The following is a 22,068-nucleotide window of genomic DNA, read 5'->3' on the forward strand; positions in this document are numbered from 1 at the left end:
ATCATATGCTTCTTATGTTGAGGATAATTTGACCAGCTGTTAAGGCTTTAGTGCAATTTTCAAGAGAAAAATACTCGGCCTGAAAATATATACTGATACTGAGTTGTGACTGTGGCGATGCCTTAAGATTGGGCCAGAAATGTGACCTCTAGAGTGTTAACAGTCAAATTGTTGACGACGGACGGATGGACGACGACGGACACAGGGCGATCACTAAAGCTCACCTTTGAGCACTTCATGCTCAGGTGAGCTAAAAACTTAACCAAATCTGGACACTGATGCTGCCCAAAGAGCTATAAAAATAAATATTTTATACTTCTTTGCCACATGTGTGTCAGACTAGCTTTGCCTATGCATGTATGGTTGCTTTACACCTGGCACGCTAAAGAACCAGGGAAATATCTGGATTTGGAGCGTCATCTGTATTTTGCACTCAGTCCTCCTACTAACATTTCTAATAGGTGACTATAAATAAACTTACATACAAACAAACAAACTCGGAATCGGGATAAATTAAGTCATGTTACTAACACTGTCAAATAAGAAAACCAGTGATTTAATTACAACCGTTTTCCTTAAAGTATAAGAAATATACATTTGGACTCGATACCTGGCTTCTAAAAATATATTCAGATACAGGAATAGTTTCATTGCAATATCTCTATTGAATCAACATTTTTTTTACAATTCGAACAAATTTGTATTTTTTATCCTAGATGACCCAGTTTCTAAATTGGACTAGATTTTTTGAAAAATAAACATTCTTACAAAGTGTTATATTTAAGATCAGGTGTAAGAAATGGCCTCCAAAATGATGGAAACTCCCTCGGAGTAGGACCAAGCTTGCACCTTGCAAAAGGGAGAATTTATTTAGACCCATTTACATTTTTATCATATCATTTAATTAATATAACCTTGTTACGGGCGCTTATGCAAAGCCTGCAAGTTTAAAGCCAATCTCTAACAAGTGCGACAGAGTCGACTAGCTCTTTGGCTCAGTGGTTAGAGCATTGGACTAGCACCTGAGTGATCTGCGTTTGAATCCCACCACGTGCAGTTGGGATTTTTTGTCATAAAATGCTATGCTCTTTGATTTGTTACGCCAAAAAAAGTCATTAAAATGGGGGCTCTTCAGGGGATACAGACTTCATCTTTTGTCGAAAATGGCACTTTCTATGCCAAAATGGCTTACACATCATCATAAATGATGACTTCTTTGAAGAGGGAGAGGAAGTGTTACAGTCGCTTACACAAAGCCTGCACGTTTAAAGCCAATCTGACAACTGCATCAGGGAGTCGACTCTTTGGCACAGTGGTTATTTACTTAAGAGCATTGGACTAGCAACCAAGTGAGCTGGGTTCGATCCTGCCACCTGAAGTTGGGATTTTTCGTCATAAAATGCTATGCTCTTTGATCTGTTAGGGCTAAAAGTCCAAAGAAACTATTAAATAACTAATCCAAATTGAGATTATCTTACATGATGTTAAGGGGAGGTGGGGCAGTGAATATCGAGTAGATGTATCATAAGAATGCATCATTTTATATTTTACTGAAGTACCAGAATGAAGAGAAACACACAGAATATAATTTCTTGGCAAGTTGTCTTGTTTGTTCATCCACGCTTGCCTGGAGCTGGAAAGTTGTTAGTTATTCTCCGAAGTGACAAGTAACTACCAGACTTCCTATTACAAGTTCTATCTAAGAACTTGGGAGATTGTAAATAAGCCTCATTGAGTAGAAGTGAAGGATAAAGATTTGAATGAGCTTAAAAGAGAAGGTATCAACCAACACCAGGAAACCAGGATTTCGATGTTTTTCATCTGTCACTTTCATATAAGAACAAGTATGTATGTTAGCATCCACACAGTTGTATTGTGTATCACAATTCTGAGAATGTACAGGTTATTGAGCAGCTTTTGGATCAGGTAGGTTAAAACCCCATAATTGCATGCCCTTTTATTTCAGGAAGGTGCATATTACTTTGTAACTATTTAATATGGAAGACTGTTTTTTTGTGGATTTCGTGACTGCATAAATCCCAACGAAAAAAACAAATTCTAAGTTTCATCTTCCAAGTTGAAACCCAGAAATTCGTATTATGAACAAATATGACTTGTGGCAAAAACTATGAAACTTCATGCCCAAGAAATTAACCTTTAACCTGCAGGCTGACCATGATTTGCATCAGTAAATTTTCAGTGAACATCCCTTTGAATAATAAGTGGTACTGCCCAAACAGAATGATGGACCAGTTCATTTAGAAATTTAGCAAGGTAAAGGTTAAATGATCTCACAGTATCCGAACATTTCTAACAACCAGTAAATTTCAAACGTGCAGTAACAAAAACACAACAAACAAAACAGCAACATTTCAAAATTTATTTATCATCATAAAAATATGATTTTTTTTATACACAAGAAATATCATGTAAATATATACATGAAATTATTAAAAATACAATAAAAATTCTAATAGCTGGAATACAATACTGCAAAAGCAGACACTTTCTGACCCCTTTCAGAAAAGTCTCCAATTGTACTGACAGCTTTTGAAGTACTTATGCATTTAATATATTAAATTAAGCAGACAATGCTTCATGTATTTAAAGGGCCAGATTCATTTTTTTAACAATAAGCATCATACATGAAATAAGAAACACTAAATAAATATTATCTCAGAGGATAGATTCTTAAGAATAGACAATTTCCTTCAACTTAAAAATCAAGCATTTTGCTTCATATTTTTCATACTGAGAGTTTTTAATATAGAACAAGCTTGCTTAACTCTCTTCCACTTTTTATTTATAATAACTAACATTACCATATAAAGCTTGTCTTTAAATTTTGAAAAATATGAAATTAGTCTGAATGCATGCCTATTTATATAATTATCATGTTTTCTACACATAATCAGTACAGTATGTTCATTCATCGCATGATAACAGACTAATATTACATAATTAAATATAATCTAACAAAACTAGACAATAGTCACACTTGCACATTACAAGTACAGCATTACACATGAAATCATATAGTATGCTTTTAAAGATGACAACTGTTACATATGTTGAATGGTAATATACAAGAATAACACATGGCAAAATGCATCACTGTCATCTCATTATTACACGAGTACCTATAAATAGTAACAAATCTGTGCTGAAAAAGCTCCCGTTATCGCACTGCATCATGCATTATCAAAATTAGTCCCGAGGCCATTATTGATAATGGTCCTGACGTTAGTGGGGGGACTTAACCTCCGTAAATAGAAATGACGTCACAACATTTCATGGAGGCAAAACACCAAATAGTTCAGATTTAGTTTTATTATCTGGAGCATTTCTTTTTCGTAAAAATAATTTATTTTCAATCCCAAATTATACTATGAGCAACAAAGTAAAACTATAAAGGCATCTGATTTTATATTGTATATAACAGAAATAGAATAGAAACTGAAAAACTGAAAATTATTATGCCAGTAAATGCTAGTAGATCTAACCATAAAAACAGCACACTAAACTTTTCTTACTATATTATAGGTAAACATGTAATAAACACGTAAATACATGGGAGAGTGGTGCCTTTGAGTGATAAAGGCCCTAGAAGAAGACAAGAGCCCTCAGGCTATTATCACCTTGCCTGGGCCCTTATCACTCAAAGCACCGCTCTCCCATTTATTAACCTATAAATAATCATGGATGCATTAATCCATGAAAGTAAATCCCAAAGAACAAGCAAATTCCTGTTTATTTTATCTTAAAAATTCTGAGATCCACAAACTCATGTCCTAGAGAAATAACCATAGTGCCAAAACCTTAAAATTTCATACCCACAAAACTGACGGATTTCGCAGTTTGAGAAATGATGATAGCCCATATGCATTATACATAATCAAAACTTCAAATGGTACAAATTAAACTGTACCAACATGTTCCAAAAGGATAAGGGTTTTTCTTCATTTTAATGTCTGGTCCTTCCCCACTTAAAATAATACTTTTACAGCCTTCCTGAAATTATTTTGCTGCATGTATAACCTCCTTGTTGCATTTAATTAATATCTGTAATTAACCTTTACCCTGCTAAATTTCTAAAATGGACTGGTCCATCATTCAATTAGGGCAATACCATTTATCATTAGAAGGGGTGTTTACTGAAAATTGACTGACTGAATGGATTTGCAGGCTGATCTTGGTCTGTATTGGTCGTAAAGGCAGAATCACTTGCTGCCAGCAGTCTAAGGTTAAAACACTATTCTGTTGAATGTTATTTCTTTAATACAGACAGATGTCAACAGAACATAGTTAATAACATGACTTGCTGCAATGTTGATCTTGAAGAAAAAACTTCAAATATATTCAGTGTTTGAAGGAGAAAACTTCAATCTGCGTATCTACGTGATTCTACGGCACCAATTAATTTGATGTCTTTTAAGAATATTATCTGAAATCAAAGGCCTTTCTCTAGGTGGTCACTTTTTTCATTCTTTTGCCATAATACAATTACCACATCATGTAATAAATGCATGTTTGAAATTTCCATTTAAAATGGCACCATTTCATCTGGAAAAAAGTCTTACTCTAATCTAAAATTAGAAAAAAGACAGACTTGCCAAACACAAATCTTAAAAAAAAACTAAATCTAGGAAAAAAAAATGTAAAAACTGAGAACTCAGTACCCACAACTCTAATTATTTAGCCGCATCATGAGAAAACCAACATAGTGCAATTGCGACCAGCATGGATCCAGACCAACCTGTGCATCCACGCAGTCTGGTCAGGATCCATACTGTTCTCTAATGGTTTCTCTAATTGCAATAGGGTTGCGCAGGCTGGTCTGGATCCATGCTGGTCGCAAATGCACTATGTTGGTTTTCTCATGGTGCGGCTCAATTTTTACATAAATACGAAAATATAAAGTAAGCGATAAAAATGATGCCAAGTTAAAAACATCTATATTTACTCAATAATTAATATACTTAGATAAAATGAAAGCAAAAAAATACTGCAAGAACAGAAAAATAATCACAACATCACAGGAATGTTTTATATACACACAAAAAAGATTTTAACTTTGTGTTAAGACCAGTGCATGTTACTTTCAAAACAATATGTTATACATGTACACACATCTCTTTCTAAAAGGAGACAGTATGTTCACCTAATACATTGTTAAAAACAATTTTTTGTCAAAGTTTCCCCTATGATATTTTCTATTTTATGAGATACATGAATAATGTTACTTGCATTGTCAAAATAAAAAAAGTACAAAAACTTGAATAAATATTCCAAATCATAATATTAGAAACATGAGAATTTTCTTTGCATGTAGTTCATTTTTACATATAGTAATAAATGTCTGCTTAAACTTGTTTGTTTATCTCACTTGGTTCTGAAACAAGTACATTATGAATGTGTATGGCCAAACTTTGTGAAACTTGTAATATTCTGAATTTTGGCATTATAAGATGCTTACTAAAATAAAGAATGAAATCAGACATGTCTGCAGATCTGCATATCAAAGTATAAAATGGCAACAATTTATTATGTCATTTTTTATGTATCAGAATGACAGTAACCATGGTTACATATTTCAGAACTTTGTAAGCTAATGTTCTGTGATATAATTTAATAGTGAGATCTTCATATTGCATTGTATTTTGGTTTCAAAATGAGGAACATTAAAATTCTGCTATATTCAGCAACACACTGCCTTATATATCCAGCTATGACCAACATTTTAGCAATAACATGCAGGTATAAACTAGACAAGAGTACAAAGACAGAACTCATTTCAGTATACAAGTTTTTTATCAAACATGTAACATTCCTAGCTGGAACAACTTTAAAGGGACATGTCTCGAGATGAACATCAGACTTTTTCTAAACAGATGAAAGTGACAGTTGATATCCTAAATGACAAACATAGCTGTATCCATTTTATTTTTACTCTTTAACACCTACTATTATTTTGGACCTTTGGAAGATGGATAGAGGCTCAAATTTTGCCAATAACAAGGGAAGGGACTAAATCTAAATTTCAAGTTACCCGCTCAAACTGTCGACTTAATATAAGAAGTAGGTAACTCAAAATTTCGAGTAAGCAACCTAAAATCTAGAGTTAGAATTTCGAAATTAAGTTAATAAACAAAATGCACCTTCAGTTCGCAACGGTAATGTTTAAGTCAATATTTTAAATGAAATGTAAATTCCTCCTATTTGATATCAAATTTTGTGTCAGACTAATGCCTTAGGCAGTCTTCTAAATATTTCCTCTTTTTTTACATATCAAAACTTAATTTAATGTATAGAATCACTTTAAAATGTCTTTCTATTGTAATTACTAACTGATGGAAGCATTTTCTAAATTGATAAAATTTTGACATAAATCTAAATTCCTCTCAGTTAACATATTTCAACTGCCAGACTTATGCTTATGAATACTGGCAATGACTCTGAATCACTGTAGTGTTATTTTTCAAAATAAATAAACAGTTAAACTTTTTTTGGTGTTTGACATGTGGTTCTTCTATCTGTTTGTATTTCATAGTTTTACTTTTGCATGAAAGAAAGCACTTTCCAAATTTACCAAAAAAAACCTAACAAATATCAAGAGCTGCCCCTGTAAGAGTTAAAACCAATATTACATGATACAAATGCTGAGATTTATATATATCCTCCTTATATGAAAAATGCAAAAATAACTAGACATCTAGGTATAAAACTTTGCCTATAATTATTCAATAAAGTTATGCAGAAATTGACCAGATTTTGTATGGGAATAATTTTTCTTATTCTAAAGATGAGAGACAATCATTTCAAAAGTTCAACTTTAATAGGCTAAAAACACAGTATTTTATTGTGGTATATTACAATATTCATTTTAGTATACAAAATGACTCCCTCGTAAAGTACACATGAACCAAAGAAACACAGGTCACACACACACTGTGACCTATGGCAATATAATTCAACTGGAATTAATCATATGAGCCGTGCCATGACAAAACCAACATAGTGGGTATGCGACCAGCATGGATCCAGACCAGCCTGCGCATCCGCGCAGTCTGGTCAGGCTCCATGTTGTTCGCTTTTAAAGCCTATTGGAATTGGAGAAACTATTAGCGAACAGCATGGATCCTGACCAGACTGCGCGGATGCGCAGGCTGGTCTGGATCCATGCTGGTCGCATACCCACTATGTTGGTTTTCCCATGGCACGGCTCATATGAATAAATTTGATATGCAATGAAAATAAATATCCAGAGAGAGTAAAATATTCCATTTTCAACCACAGCATTCATAAGATTTTGGCTTCCCAACAATAGTTTGGCATGAATACTTTTTTAAGATTATGACAAATTAAATAGATTTTCATTCATTTAATACCATTTTCCTACTATTAAATACATCTATACTGTCAACATGACCCTTATGTAATATTGATGAAATATTAATCATCCAACTTAAGATAGCCTTTTTGCTAGAACCAATATTAAGTTTTCAATAATTGTTTGAAAATCAGAAAACAATAAGAATCTACTGTTAAGACTTAGTCACTAACATACTAGAGAAAGAAATGAAATGCAGTATAATGTAGTACATAAAATATTTCAGTCTGAGGACAGAAAAGTTGAAAATTCTTCACATTATGTGAAAAAATACAAGTCATAGTGATGATACACTTAAAACATGTTCTTTAATGAAATCAAATCTCATAGTTTTAAAAATGGGACTTACAGACTTCCTACAGCTTTACACAGACTAATGATATAGTACAAACTAAATCAAAATATCAATGGAAATACACCAATTAAAGGCTTGCAATCACACAGGAACATGAGCTTTATGTGAACTTGTATACACAAGTCTACAAGAGATTATACAGGTACCAAAAATACCAAATACCCCCCATAAACAGGTGCTTCATTAATTACTGAAGTAGGTGAAAGTTGCAAAGGAGAGGTGGTCTGGGGTTCTCCCATGTAGAATTTTACTTGTTACAGGCAAAGTAGCGTGGGTTTCAGACCATCTTAGCAGGAGGAATTCACCCAGTCCTTAATAAAACCCCAGCATATACAACTAAATATTAAAAGCTGTTTTGATACATATTGTCCTTTAATTATTGTATTATATCCATTTACACTTGAAAGTAAAAATTTTACGAAAATTAAAAAATTATCCAAAACATAATTCTGTTACTTGCAGTATTAGTACAGTCGGTTCATGATTTCTTCTTTTTTATTTGTGGGATGTTACAAACTAGTACATTGCTAACAAATGCAAGAAATGCACAATTACTTAATAGGCAATACTGTGAAATGATCAATATTTGTGGGGGACTAATTTTCGTGGATTTCGTGGTTGAACCAATCCACGGAATTTAATCCCAACGAACAAGTAAAAATTCTCATTCATTTTATGTTCAAAAGATGAAATCCACAAATTCATATCCCCACAAAATTGCCGTTATTACCAAAACCACCAAATTTCATGGCCACGAAATTAAATGATTTTACAGTATCATCATTAACTGTCAGAAATGAAAATGCAAGCATAGTTAATCCAGATCTCTTCTTTAAAAACATAGCTTACATGTATCAAATATCAAAATCTCTATCATTCTAGTATTATGTAACGAAAGTATCAATTCCTGCTATTTTACATAAAATATTGATTGCGAAATCAGCAGTACCCTAGATAAATGTTTTTCTATCTATTTCACTACTTTTAATAAATCTGCCTTGAATTAACTGACCCATTTTCCTAAGGAATGTATAAACTTTCTTTCAAAAATATTTTACAGAATTTTGGAGGTGTCTTTCTTATATTCTTACATTCCTTAATAACTACAAAAAGACACCTTCTCTATCCTTGTATATACTGCAAGTAACAGAAAAACTTAAAATTAAACAACTAGTTCTATTGTATTGAAAGTATAGTTCTACTGTAAACAAAAACTATGGGAAATGTCTGTACGGCGCAGAGTCTGTGTGGTGATTACTTGAAGATGGGGTGATCTGAACCCAAGGTAAATCTTCTCTACGTTCCTGACGTTCCTCTTGCCGTCTTTTAGATCTGATGCTCGCTTTTGATCGTGCACTACGCGTGCTTCTAGCACTTCGAACACTCTGTCTATCAGAGCCATAATAATGATTCACGTTAGATTGTTTAGTGTTTCTCATACTCGTCTCGTAACTAGGTGGTCTATCTAAGGTGGGGTAATCGTTTTGATACTCAGTATGTGTGGTACGCGTATGTGTGGACTGGGCGTCTGCCTCGTACGCAGGATTTGAGGCGGCATTGTGAGATGGTGTTGAACTGTTATCATTTTGTCCTCGCGTAAGGGTATGCATCTTTACAAATTCTAGTTCATCATTGGCGTTAGTAGCAGCTGAAATATACAATAAAATATTCAACTTATCAAACATTTTCAACTACTGTAGGTGTGAAGATTTACAATTCAATACATCTATATGAGTGTAGAATTTACCAGTTTTAGATTTGGCATGTGCTTTAAAACAATCTTGCCATACAAGTATGTTGCAGTACCAATTTAAATCATCATTTGAAACAGCATTGAAAAAAATAATATTGTGTAAAACATGTAAACTATACTGTTCTTTTTTTTTAGTTTAGCAATGTTTTCTCAACAGTATTTCAGTTATGTAATGGTGGACACTTAACCAGACCTGTGTTCCTAGTGTCATTACCAATATTAGCCTGTTCTCTGCAAGGAACTACTAGTAAAACTGTGAAAACTAAGAAAAACAGAGGGAGAAGGAAGAGGGTCAAAATGAACCCTAAGTATTTCACCTGAACTCTTAAATATGTAAGTTATGTAAGTTACTTGAGGTTTTAATATATTACTCTCTAACAAAATGGCAATGCATCAAATTTTACTTAATCAAGGGCCATAACTCTGGTGCTGTTTTAGCACTCTTGTTTATTATTTGAATTGCCTTCTTTCGTGTGGCCATATTCAAACTGTTAAGTTTCATGAAAATTTCCTCAGAAATGCAGTCTCCCCTGTTTAACAGTAACTTGGAATACTGTCATCACAACACATTCAAGGGTCATAACTCTGGTGCTATCAAAACTCTCTAACCCTTATTATACCTGCATGAGAACTGATAAACATTTTACCAAATTTTTTGTAACCATAAGGCAAAATATGTTCTGTATACTTTTCATCATGATGTGACGTCTCTTACATGTCAACAATAGAAAATTTTGAATAATTCAGGGGCCATAAATCCATGTTACTTTAACAGCCTTGTCAAAATTCTTTAGATCTTTTTGAAATATACTCTGTACATTTCCTGAAGGTTGCTCTGCCAGGAGCACTGGCTGCTAGTCAGCCTAGAACTCAATCAAATTGTGCAGTGAACAGATTCCATTGATAGTGATAAATGTGAGTCATGAGAGGACTTTAAGTAAAATGTTACTTTTCATTTTGACAACAGATAGGTCTGGTGTAAAATAATTCTAAGAAACAACATTAAATAAGCAGCAATGTAAGGACTTCAACTGTTATTTATCAAATTGTGAAAAGTCTGGCTGTATGATTGAAATAGGTTACTCTATAACATTGACAAGTTTCATTAAAATTAATCTTGTGGAACATATTACAAGAGATCACAAAGTGATCTTGGTGCCAACCAATGTGCCATTTTTGAGTGTTCCAAATTTCAAGACTTACTGACTAGCTCAAGGTCAAATTTCATTTCCGTACACAACATTGTGCATGTGGTCCAAATTCGAAAGCTGTAGCTTGAGAAATGTGAAAGTAGGTCACTAGATCAATTTCAAGGACGAAATGTGAAAGTAGGTCACTAGGTCAAAATCAAGGTCAAATTACACTTCAGAACACAAATTTATGCATGTGGTCCAAATTTAAAGCCTGTACCTTCAAAAATGTGAAAGTAGGTCACTAGGTCAATGTCAAGGTCAAAGTTTGTTTCGGTACACAATCCTATGCATGTGGTCTAAATTTGAAGCCTGTAGCTACAGAAATGTGAAAGTAGGTCACTAGGTCAATCTTAAGGTCAAAGGTCATTTCGGTACACAAAACTATGCAAGTGGTCCAAATTTGAAGGCTGTAGCTCGAGAAATGTGAAAGTAGGTCACTAGGTCAAAATCAAGGTCAAATTTTATTTCGGAACACAGAACTATGCATGTGTTCCAAATTTGAAGCCTGTACCTTAAAAAAATGTGAAAGTAGGTCACTAGGTCAACGTAAAGGTCAAAGTTTGTTTCGGTACACAATCCTATGCATGTGGTCTAAATTTGAAGCCTGTAGCTACAGAAATGTGAAAGTAGGTCACTAGGTCAATCTTAAGGTCAAAGGTCATTTCGGTACACAAAACTATACATGTGGTCCAAATTTGAAGGCTGTAGCTTGAGAAATGTGAAAGTAGGTCAGTAGGTCAAAATCAAGGTCAAATTCCATTTCGGAACACGAAACTATGCTTGTGGTCCAAATTTGAAGCCTGTACCTTCAAAAATGTGAAAGTAGGTCACTAGGTCAATGTCAAGGTCAAAGTTTTTTTCAGTGCACAAAACTATGCATGTGGTCCAAATTTGAAGGCTGTAGCTACAGAAATGTGAAAGTAGGTCACTAGGTCAAAATCAAGGTCAACTCATGTCAAGGTTCATCTTGCCACTCAAAACCATACATGTGGTCCAAATTTAAATGTTGTAGGTTATTGACAAGAAGATTTTAAAATCTTTTCCCTATACAAGTCTATATGAACCATGTGACCCCCACAGGGCGGGGCCACATTTGACCCTAGGGGGATAATTTGAACAAACTTGGTAGAGAACCACTAGATGATGCTACATTACAAATGCCAAAGCCCTAGGCTTTGTGGTTTGGACAAGAAGATTTTCAAAGTTTTTCCCTATATATGTCTATGTAAACCATGTGACCCCCGGGGTGGGGCCATATTTGACCCTAGGGGGATAATTTGAACAATCTTAGTAGAAGACCACTAGATGATGTCATATACAAAATATCAAAGCCATAGGCCCTGTGGTTTTGAACAAGAGGTTTTTCAAAGTTTTTCCCTATATAAGTCTATATAAACCATGTGACCCCCAGGGCGGGGCCATATTAGACCCCAAGGAAATAATTTGAATCATCTTGGTAGAGGACCACTAGATGATGCTTCATACCAAATATCAAAGCCTTAGGCTCTGTGGTTTTGGACAAGAAGATTTTCAAAGTTTTTCCCTATATAAATCTATGTAAATTATAGAAATAAACAAAGGGCCATAACTCACTAAACAAGAGGACCATGATGGTCCTGAATCGCTCACCTATCCCCATATGACCCAGTGTTGAACTGAGTATGACGTCGTTATTTCTATTATTTGACATAGTGACCTAGTTTTTGAGCACATGTGACCTAGACATCATCAAGATAAAAATTCTGACCAATTTTCATGAAGATCCATTGAAAAATATGGCCTCTAGAGAGGTCACAAGGTTTTTCTATTATTTGACCTTATGACCTAGTTTTTGAAGGCACGTGACCCACTTTTAAACTTGACCTAGATATCATCAAGGTGAACATTCTCACCAATTTTCATGAAGATCTCATGAAAAATATGGCCTCTAGAGAGGTCACAAGGTTTTTCTATTTTTCGACCTACTGACCTAGTTTTTGATCGCACATGACCCAGTTATGAACCTGACCTAGATATCATCAAGCTGAACATTCTCACCAATTTTCATGAAGATCCATTGAGAAATATGACCTCTAGAGAGGTCACAAGGTTTTTCTATTTTTAGACCTACTGACCTAGTTTTTGACCCCACGTGACCCAGTTTCAAACCTGACCTAGATATCATCAAGATGAACATTCTGAATAATATTCATGAAGATCTCATGAAAAATATGGCCTCTAGAGAGGTCACAAGGTTTCTCTATTTTTAGATCTACTGACCTAGTTTTTAACCCCAGGTGACCCAGTTTCAAACTTGACCTAGATATCATCAAGATGAACATTCTGACCAATTTTCATGAAGATCCATTGAGAAATATGGCCTCTAGAGGTCACAAGGTTTTTCTATTTTTAGACCTACTGACCTAGTTTTTGAAGGCACGTGACCCAGTTTCGAACTTGACCTAGATATCATCAAGCTGAACATTCTGACCAATATTCATGAAGATCTCATGAAAAATATGGCCTCTAGAGAGCTCACAAGGTTTTTCTATTTTTAGATCTACTGACCTAGTTTTTAACCCCACGTGACCCAGTTTTGAACTTGGCCTAGATATCATCAAGGTGAACATTCTGAACAATTTTCATGAAGATCCATTGAGAAATATGGCCTCTAGAGAGGTCACAAGGTTTTTCTATTTTTAGACCTAATGACCTAGTTTTTGACCCCACGTGACCCAGTTTCGAATCTGACCTAGATATCATCAAGGTGAACATTCTGACCAATATTCATGAAGATCTCATGAAAATATGGCCTATAGAGAGGTCACAAGGTTTTTCTATTTTTAGACCTACTGACCTAGTTTTTGACCCCACGTGACCCAGTTTCGAACTTGACCTAGATATCATCAAGGTGAACATTCTGACCAATTTTCATGAAGATCTTGTGAAATATATGGCCTCTAGAGAGGTCACAAGGTTTTTCTATTTTTAGACCTACTGACCTAGTTTTTGAAGGCACGTGACCCAGTTTCGAACTTGACCTAGATATCATCAAGATGAACATTCTGACCAACTTTCATAAAGATCCCACAAAAAATGTGACCTCTAGAGATGTCACAAGGAAAAGTTTACGCACGGACAACGGACGCTGCATGATCACAAAAGCTCACCTTGTCACTATGTGACAGGTGAGCTAAAAATTGTTGAACCAGTCTGATTTTCGGGGGGACACAACTAGGGTACCAATACATCATTCTGACAAAGTTTGGTCAAAATCCCCCCGGTAGTTTCTGAGGAGATGCAATAACGAGAAATTGTTAACGGATGGAAGGACGGACGGACCACTGACCACGGACGCAGAGTGATTTGAATAGCCCACCATCTGATGATGGTGGGCTAAAAATGTCATAAAATATGTGATTTTCCTATATAGAAAACCATTGTGAAAACTGACCAGAGGACCACTGAATATATCAGACTCACAAAATATACAGCACATGCCCCTATCTTTTTATTGGCCAAAGTTAAGATATGAAGATGCTTTAAAAATTTGGTTTAATAACATTCTACCTGATCCCATAAGGCAGTTTGAAAGACAGCTATGTCCCCAGCCGTTGTTATAGATAGTGAAAGGGTTGATGGTATTGGGTTGAAGCACTGACATTAAGTATATTTTATAGTTCATGTATGACGACATCAATGTATTTGAAAATCCTTCAAGGGGTTTAGGAGATACAGAGCGGACACAAAATGGAAGACTCAAAACTATGACCTTGAGTCGTGACCTTGACCTTGAGCAGACATGGCTGACTCATACGTTCTGCACATTTTCTTGATGAGATGATCATTTGACCAAAATTCCATGAAAATCCTTCAATCAGAGCCAACACAAAATGGAAGGCTCAAACCTTTGACCTAGAGCCGACATGGCTGACTACTGAGTTCTGCACATTGTCTTGATGAGGTGATCAAGTTCCATGAAAATCGTTCAAGTGGTTTAAGAGAAACAGAGCAGACAAAAATGGAAGACTCAAACTTTTGACCTTGAGTTGTGACCTTGACCTTGAGCTAACATGACTGACTATTGAGTTCTGTACATCGTATTGATTAGGTGATCATTTTACCCAAGTTTCAAGAAAATCCTTAAGAGACTTAGGAGAAACAGAGTGGGCACAAAATGAAAGGCTCAAACCTTTGACCTTAAGTTGTGACCTTGACCCGACATGACTGAGTCATGAGTTCTGCACATTATCTTGATAAGGTCATCATTTGACCCAAGTTTCATGAAAATCCTTCAAGGGGTTTTGGAGATACAGAGAGGTCACAAATTGTTACGGACGGACGGAGACCATTCCCATAACCCCCACCACTTGTCGCGGGGGATTAAAAATATTTGTTTCAAATATGCATAATTGTCTAAGCACAGGCCTATAAAACATTTGTGCATCAATCGATATATTATATATCAACTGCAGCAAAACTGGAACTAGTATATATTAAGTTGATATTAGTAGCAGTATCATTACTAGCACAAGAATCTAAAAGACAAGAGCTGTTAGTATGTGTTAACTGGAAAGAAAAAGTGTTATATAAATAGTATACAAAGAAAATATTAAACAGTTAGACACTAAATGTATTTCACATGAGTATTAGCTTTTCACAAAACATGCTTTTCAATTTAATCATGATAAATATTATATCATAATACCGGTATGTATAATTTCAAACCTACTGAACAAATATTCAGCCATGAAAACTTCAACATTTTGCTTGATAAGTGTGCTACTTTGATAACTGATGGTGCTAAACGCATGAAGATAGTACAGAAGTACTGATGTAAGTATTACAGTAACATAGCTTAAAACAAGATATGTGACCATAGAACAGTCTCAGCTTTGTGATGTTAAGACACCTGTGTGCCCTGCACTTTACGGCACTATGGTAACTTGACATTTAGACTGAACCCTAAGTGTGACCTTGACCTTTGTGATATGGGTTCAACTCTTGCAAGAGACACTGTGAATGTTTATGCAAAATTATTTGGATATTAATCAATGGATAATTAAGTTACAGGCTGTACAAGAAAAATAAAGTTTAAATATGACCGGTGAATTAGACGTCTTAGTGTTGCACATCACATCATTTCTTATTTCATGAAAATTTATTGTGACAATTTATTTGAATATCTATCAATGCATAACAAAGTTACAGACCTAGCAAGAAAAAATGACTGTATATCTTTGACCTGTAAATTTTACCTTGATCTTTGACCTGTAAATTTGACCTTGATCTTTGACCTGTAATTATGACATTGATCTTTGATTCTTGGTTTTACAGGAAACATAATTTTTTTATGGTCTTGTTGCAGAGACTATTTGTGCCAAATAAATTGGATATCCATACAAGCATGAAAACATTTACAGACTAGAAGACAATATGAATTTATATATTTCACCTCTAAGCATAACCTTGACCCTTGCACTAGGACTCTTGCACACAACATATCTTCTTGTCATAGGGATCATTTATGCCAAACTGTGTCAAAATCTCACCAAACACAACAAGTTCTGTGCCGGATATGTCTTTTGGCATACAAAGCTTTGACACACACATACAAATATACAGAGTTAATGCTATATAATTGTCAAAGGCATTGAAAACTGGAAACTTCTCTACAATTTTTTGGGGAAAAACCAGACAGTTTTCTAGTAAGTATCCTCACTGTTACTTTCATGAAACAAACAGGTTGATGTGGTCAATATGTGCATTTAAATATCTAAACAAGTTTCTACTGTAAACAAAAATTACCTCATTTTGGCAAATATCAAATTTATGACCGATTTGTATTTTTTCCCAAATATCTCAAAATTAATATAACTAAAAAGAATTTGAACAACAGGTGTTAGTATCCCATATATTAATATTTCCATGCATGAAATAATGATTAATAAAAAGTATATGAAATCCCAAAATCAGAATAACGGTCAGCATGCTTTGTGAAAATATCTACAAGAAAGAAATACAATAACCCTCACACACCTTAGCAAGCGAAGTGATTAAGTGCAAGATGATATATTCATTCACACAGCCGATACATTCTCAGAACCATCGCCATGTGGGTTATGTGCCCAAAGACTGCCAGAGTTATATGCTCTTGAGCTGTAAATAGACTGGTCTACTGTCCCATTTTCACAATTCCTCATTCTAGTGGAACCAGTCATGTACTCATTGTAAGGATTGCCTCCCTTTGTTATAGAATAGGAGTTCACTCCCCCTGACACAGACTGGTCCCCAATATTTATCACAGACTGGTTTTCACTTTTTCTATGTCCAAATCCAGTCTGATTCGCAGGCACACCAGACTGGTTATAACCGCAACATTTTTCTGCCTCCTCTCCTTTAGACCACTCCATGGAATCTGCATATGTAACAAATGTAGGCTGACCCCAACTGTTCCGTGCGTGCTGGACGGCCTCTAAAGAGGCATAGTGGGTAGAAGGGTAGTCTTTAGGACTAACGTAAGTTCTAGCTGGATACTTACAGGGTTCCTGCTCCTCACTGTAGATGTATATAGCCATTAGTGTGAACACAAAACCAGTCAGCTGTAAATAAACAGATCTTTTATACACTGATTACAACAAACAGAAGTTTTGATGGCATATACCATAACCAAAGTTATTTCCCACAACAACCAGTCAGAGGAAATAATTTAAGTTTTCTTTAGCCAAGGATGAGTTAAGTATCTTTTGGTCAAGGATAAAACTGTTTTTACTGCCAAGAACTAGTAGATCTAGTGTAGTTATTCTGTAACAAAATATCTTTTTTTTATTTAGAAGAAATGAAAACCTATGTGTCATTCAGTAGCTTTAAATATAAGATTATCTGAAACACTCTTGAGTCAAATTCCAGAAGAAACTCAGTAAAGAAGTAACCAAACACCCAAAATATGATAGAATAGACTAATGGTAGTGCTTCCCCTTTACTGTATTACACTACAGGACATACGTCAGTGTGATTATTGCAACAGACAGAGCTTAAGAAAACCTTACTGACTTCCCTGGATCTGCTCCCATTGTATCAGCAGTAAAACATTATTTTAAATAAGGGTACACCAGTCACCTTGATTTTTGTAGTAAGAAATGAAAATCATCGTTGTACTGACCTCCAGATTGTACAACAACAAAAATGAAGATTCTTTTCAGATATCAAAAAGTTATTGCTATATTTCTTAAACAAGAGGACCATGATGGTCCTGAATCGCTCACCTCTTCCCACATGACCCAGATTTGAGTATGACGTCGTTTTTCCTATAATTTGACATAGTGACCTAGTTTCTGAGCTCATGTGACCCAGTTTTGAACCTGACCTAGATATTATCAAGATAAAAATTCTGACCAATTTTCATGAAGATCCATTGAAAAATATGGTCTCTAGAGAGGTCACAAGGTTTTTCTATTATTTGACCTATTGACCTAGTTTTCGAAGGTACGTGACCCTGTTTTGAACTTTACCTAGATATCATCAAGGTGAACATTCTCACTAATTTTCATGAAGATCTCATGAAAAATATGGCCTCTAGAGAGGTCACAAGGTTTTTCTATTTTTATACCTACTGGCCTAGTTTTTGACCACACGTGACCCAGTTTCGAAATTGACCTAGATATCATCAAGGTGAACATTCAAATCAATTTTCATGAAGATCCATTGAAAAATATGGCCTCTAGAGAGATCAAAAGATTTTAATAATTTTAGACCTACTGACCTAGTTTTTGACCGCAGTTGACCCAGTTTCAAACTTGACCTAGATATCATCAAGATGAACATTCAGACCAACTTTCATACAGATCCCATGAAAAGTATGGCCTCTAGAGAGGTCACAAGGTTTTTTTATTATTTGACCTACTGACCTAGTTTTTATGGCATGTGACCCAGTTTCAAATTTGACCTAGATATCATCAAGGTTAACATTCTGACCAATTTTTATGGAGATCCATTCATAAGTATGGCCTCTAGAGAGGTCACATGGTTTTTCTATTTTTAGACCTACTGACCTAGTTTTTGAAGGCATGTGACCCACTTTCGAACTTGACCTAGATATCATCAAGATGAACATTCAGACCAACTTTCATACAGATCCCATGAAAAGTATGGCCTCTAGAGAGGTCACAAGGTTTTTTTATTATTTGACCTACTGACCTAGTTTTTTATGGCACGTGACCCACTTTCGAACTTGACCTAGATATCATCAAGATGAACATTCAGACCATCTTTCATACAGATCCCATGAAAAATATGGCCTCTAGAGAGGTCACAAGGTTTTTCTGTTATTTGACCTACTGACCTAGTTTTTGAAGGCATGTGACCCACTTTCGAACTTGACCTAGATATCATCAAGGTGAACATTCTAACCAATTTTCATGAAGATCTCATGAAATATATGGCCTCTAGAGAGGTCACAAGGTTTTTCTATTTTTAGAACTACTGACCTAGTTTTTTATGGCACGTGACCCAGTTTCGAACTTGACCTAGATATCATTAAGATGAACATTCAGACCAACTTTCATACAGATCCCATGAAAAATATGGCCTTTAGAGAGGTCACAAGGTTTTTCTATTATTTGACCTACTGACCTAGTTTTTAAACGCATATGACCCAGTTTCGAACTTGACCTAGATATCATCAAGATGAACGTTCTGACCAATTTTCATGAAGATCTTGTGAAATATATGGCCTCTAGAGAGGTCACAAGGTTTTTCTATTTTTAGACCTACTGACCTAGTTTTTGAAGGCACGTGACCCAGTTTCGAACTTGACCTAGATATCATCAAGATGAACATTCTGACCAACTTTCATAAAGATCCCATGAAAAATGTGACCTCTAGAGTGGTCACAAGCAAAAGTTTACGGACGGACGCACGGACGCACGCACGGACGACGGACACCGCGCGATCACAAAAGCTCACCTTGTCACTTTGTGACAGGTGAGCTAAAAAGCCAAGAAATTTAGTTACTGACAGATTATATGTTATGGAAACACATAAAAATTAGTTGTTTTTACTATTTTTCCATTTAAAATTGAAAAGTGTTAGTAACGGGATAACAGTGGTAAACTGCTTTGATTATATAAAAACTTTATATTTTATTACTGTTATTTATGTATTCTTCCATGATTTAATTGTCAAGACCACAGAGAAATGTTTATTGCTGCAGCAGCCCAGGTTTGATTCCTGACTCGGGCATTTTTTTTCTTGGTTTGGCATTTTTAAGATAGTTAAGAATCAAAAATCATGTTCTAATTTTATAATGTGACCAAAATTCAACTTTAAAGAAAGATCATTTTTAGCAAAAATCTGGAGGTCAGTGCATGTGATCAATTGATCTAAGTAATGTTAACTTACAGCCAATAAACACTGCACGCCTGCATGAATAACTTCCACATAGTAATATGCGAGTATACATCCCTCGACAAACTCCTCTGGTGGTATTTTACGGCCTGCATTGGCTGAGACATCCTCTACCCACGAATCATTGCTGACCTTACAGCCTATTCCATGCTCTAACCACCAACTTTTGCTCTTTGTGCCAATACTCAATATGTACATTTCCCGATCCTGAAAGAATTTAAGTACTAGAGTATTTGTATATCTGAACATTTGATAATAAGGCAGATGCATTCTTACTGATATTTCCTTAACCCTTACCATGCTAAATTTCTATAATAAACTGGTCCATCTTCCAATTTGGGCAGTACCATTTATCATTTGAAGGGGTGTTTACTAAAAATTTACTGACTGAATAGCGAACAGTGCAGACCATGATCAGACTGCACGGATGTGCAGGCTGATCTTGGTCTGCACTGGTCGCAAAGGCAGAATCACTTGCTGCCAGCAAGCTAAGGGTTAATATGTTTCTATAAAAATATTTTTGGTAAAACATCAAAACTATAACTGTAAGAGACCAAAACTGACTAGAGCTGTCCTTAAGACAGCATGCTCTACTGTTTAACAATTTGTAAGCGTACAAGGGTCACTACTTGCAAACACTTATGTAACCGAGTCATTTCTTTATAATTTATTATAAATCCAAATTTTATTCTGGCACTGGTAACAGCTTGCATGCAAAACTTCAACCAAATTATCTGAGTCAAGTACAGGCTAAAATTTGTATTAATTTCAACTAAGGGTTAGTTACCTAAATATGTTTGATGAGACAGATGTCTTTGTGGAGTTTCAGCTATTATTAAATGACAGCTTCATATTTAGTTGCAAGCTGAGCCCAACTTGAACAGAATTTTGCTAGGTCAAGAAAAGGGCAACTTTATTTATCAAAGTCAACAAGAGTTATCTAACTTGGTTATTTCAGTAGGTTTGGTCACGAGGAAGCCTTGTGTGAAGTTCCAGTTAAATACATGCAAATGTGCAATAATTACTCTGTTCTTGCATGCATTAAACTTTAACTAAGGTTAGACACTGATGCGGGGTGTACAGGTAGCTATTACTTTTTTTTTAATAGGTGAGCTAAATAGGATTTGCAAAACTGTCTGACAGGTTAAATTAACCATTAATTAATGACAGGCAATTCTGATGAGAAATCCCTTTTTTAATAAATATATATTAGCATCTGGAAATTTTTGAATGTCACTGTCAGACTTAATGTAGTGGATAAAACCAAACATGCAGTCAATTTACAATTTACTATAATAATTTTATTCCAACGTTTCGGCTACAACCTTCTTTAGGGAATAATAGTTATAAACAACGGATATAACGTCATATAGACTTTCAGTGTTAAACATTCTCCAAAAATCAAAATAAAATCTTGTATATTTCTACTTAAAAATTAATATAATATAATGAACCTAGTGAACAGGTGGACGGATAGCTCAGTGGTTTGCACACTGGCCTTCCAATCCTGAGGTCGGGGGTTCGATCCCCGGCAGCTACTCGGGAATTTTCAGAAATGCTTTTCAGTGTTTCCCACCCAACTAGAGGTGTACTGGTCAGGAACCCAGGCAATCCTTGCGTGTATCTGTGCTATACACTGGGCATGTTAAAGAACCAGGCTGTCTATTCGCAACGAGCTAGGCTAAGTTAGCCGGACAAGCCTGCATCTGATTTCTGATCTTTCTGTCGTGGGGGCTTTGTCTCACTCTGTCCCTCACTCAGATCGCTCTGTGTCTGCACTAGTAGAGGATGAATTATGCGCCCTGTGTGGCTGTATTTGAACTATGTAAAGCGCCTTTCATATTCATATTTATATTTCATATTTACATTTCACAGCTGTTTCCATACAAACCATTAATATTGGTAAGTAATATTCATGCTTGAGATATATCAGTATATATATCTAGTAGCTAAATAGCTTTTAAACAAATCATACGCTGATTTCTGATAGATA

General features: G+C 35.2%; 1 protein-coding gene across 1 annotated transcript in view; it reads right to left on the minus strand.

Moving 5' to 3' along the window:
• Window positions 1-2,366: 2,366 nt before the first annotated feature.
• LOC123540157 (sodium/potassium-transporting ATPase subunit beta-1-interacting protein 3-like) overlaps window positions 2,367-22,068 on the minus strand; it is a 30,056-nt gene continuing 10,354 nt past the window's right edge. Inside the window, exons 4-6 of the mRNA XM_045324963.2 lie at window positions 20,070-20,282; window positions 17,212-17,272; window positions 2,367-9,393 (exon numbers count right to left, since the gene is read on the minus strand). Coding sequence (XP_045180898.2) covers window positions 8,960-9,393; window positions 17,212-17,272; window positions 20,070-20,282 — 708 coding nt within the window. The 3' untranslated portion in view covers window positions 2,367-8,959. The remainder of the gene's footprint in view (window positions 9,394-17,211; window positions 17,273-20,069; window positions 20,283-22,068) is intronic.

The sequence above is a fragment of the Mercenaria mercenaria genome, chromosome 16 (genome assembly GCF_021730395.1).
Source record: "Mercenaria mercenaria strain notata chromosome 16, MADL_Memer_1, whole genome shotgun sequence".
NCBI lineage: Eukaryota > Metazoa > Mollusca > Bivalvia > Venerida > Veneridae > Mercenaria > Mercenaria mercenaria.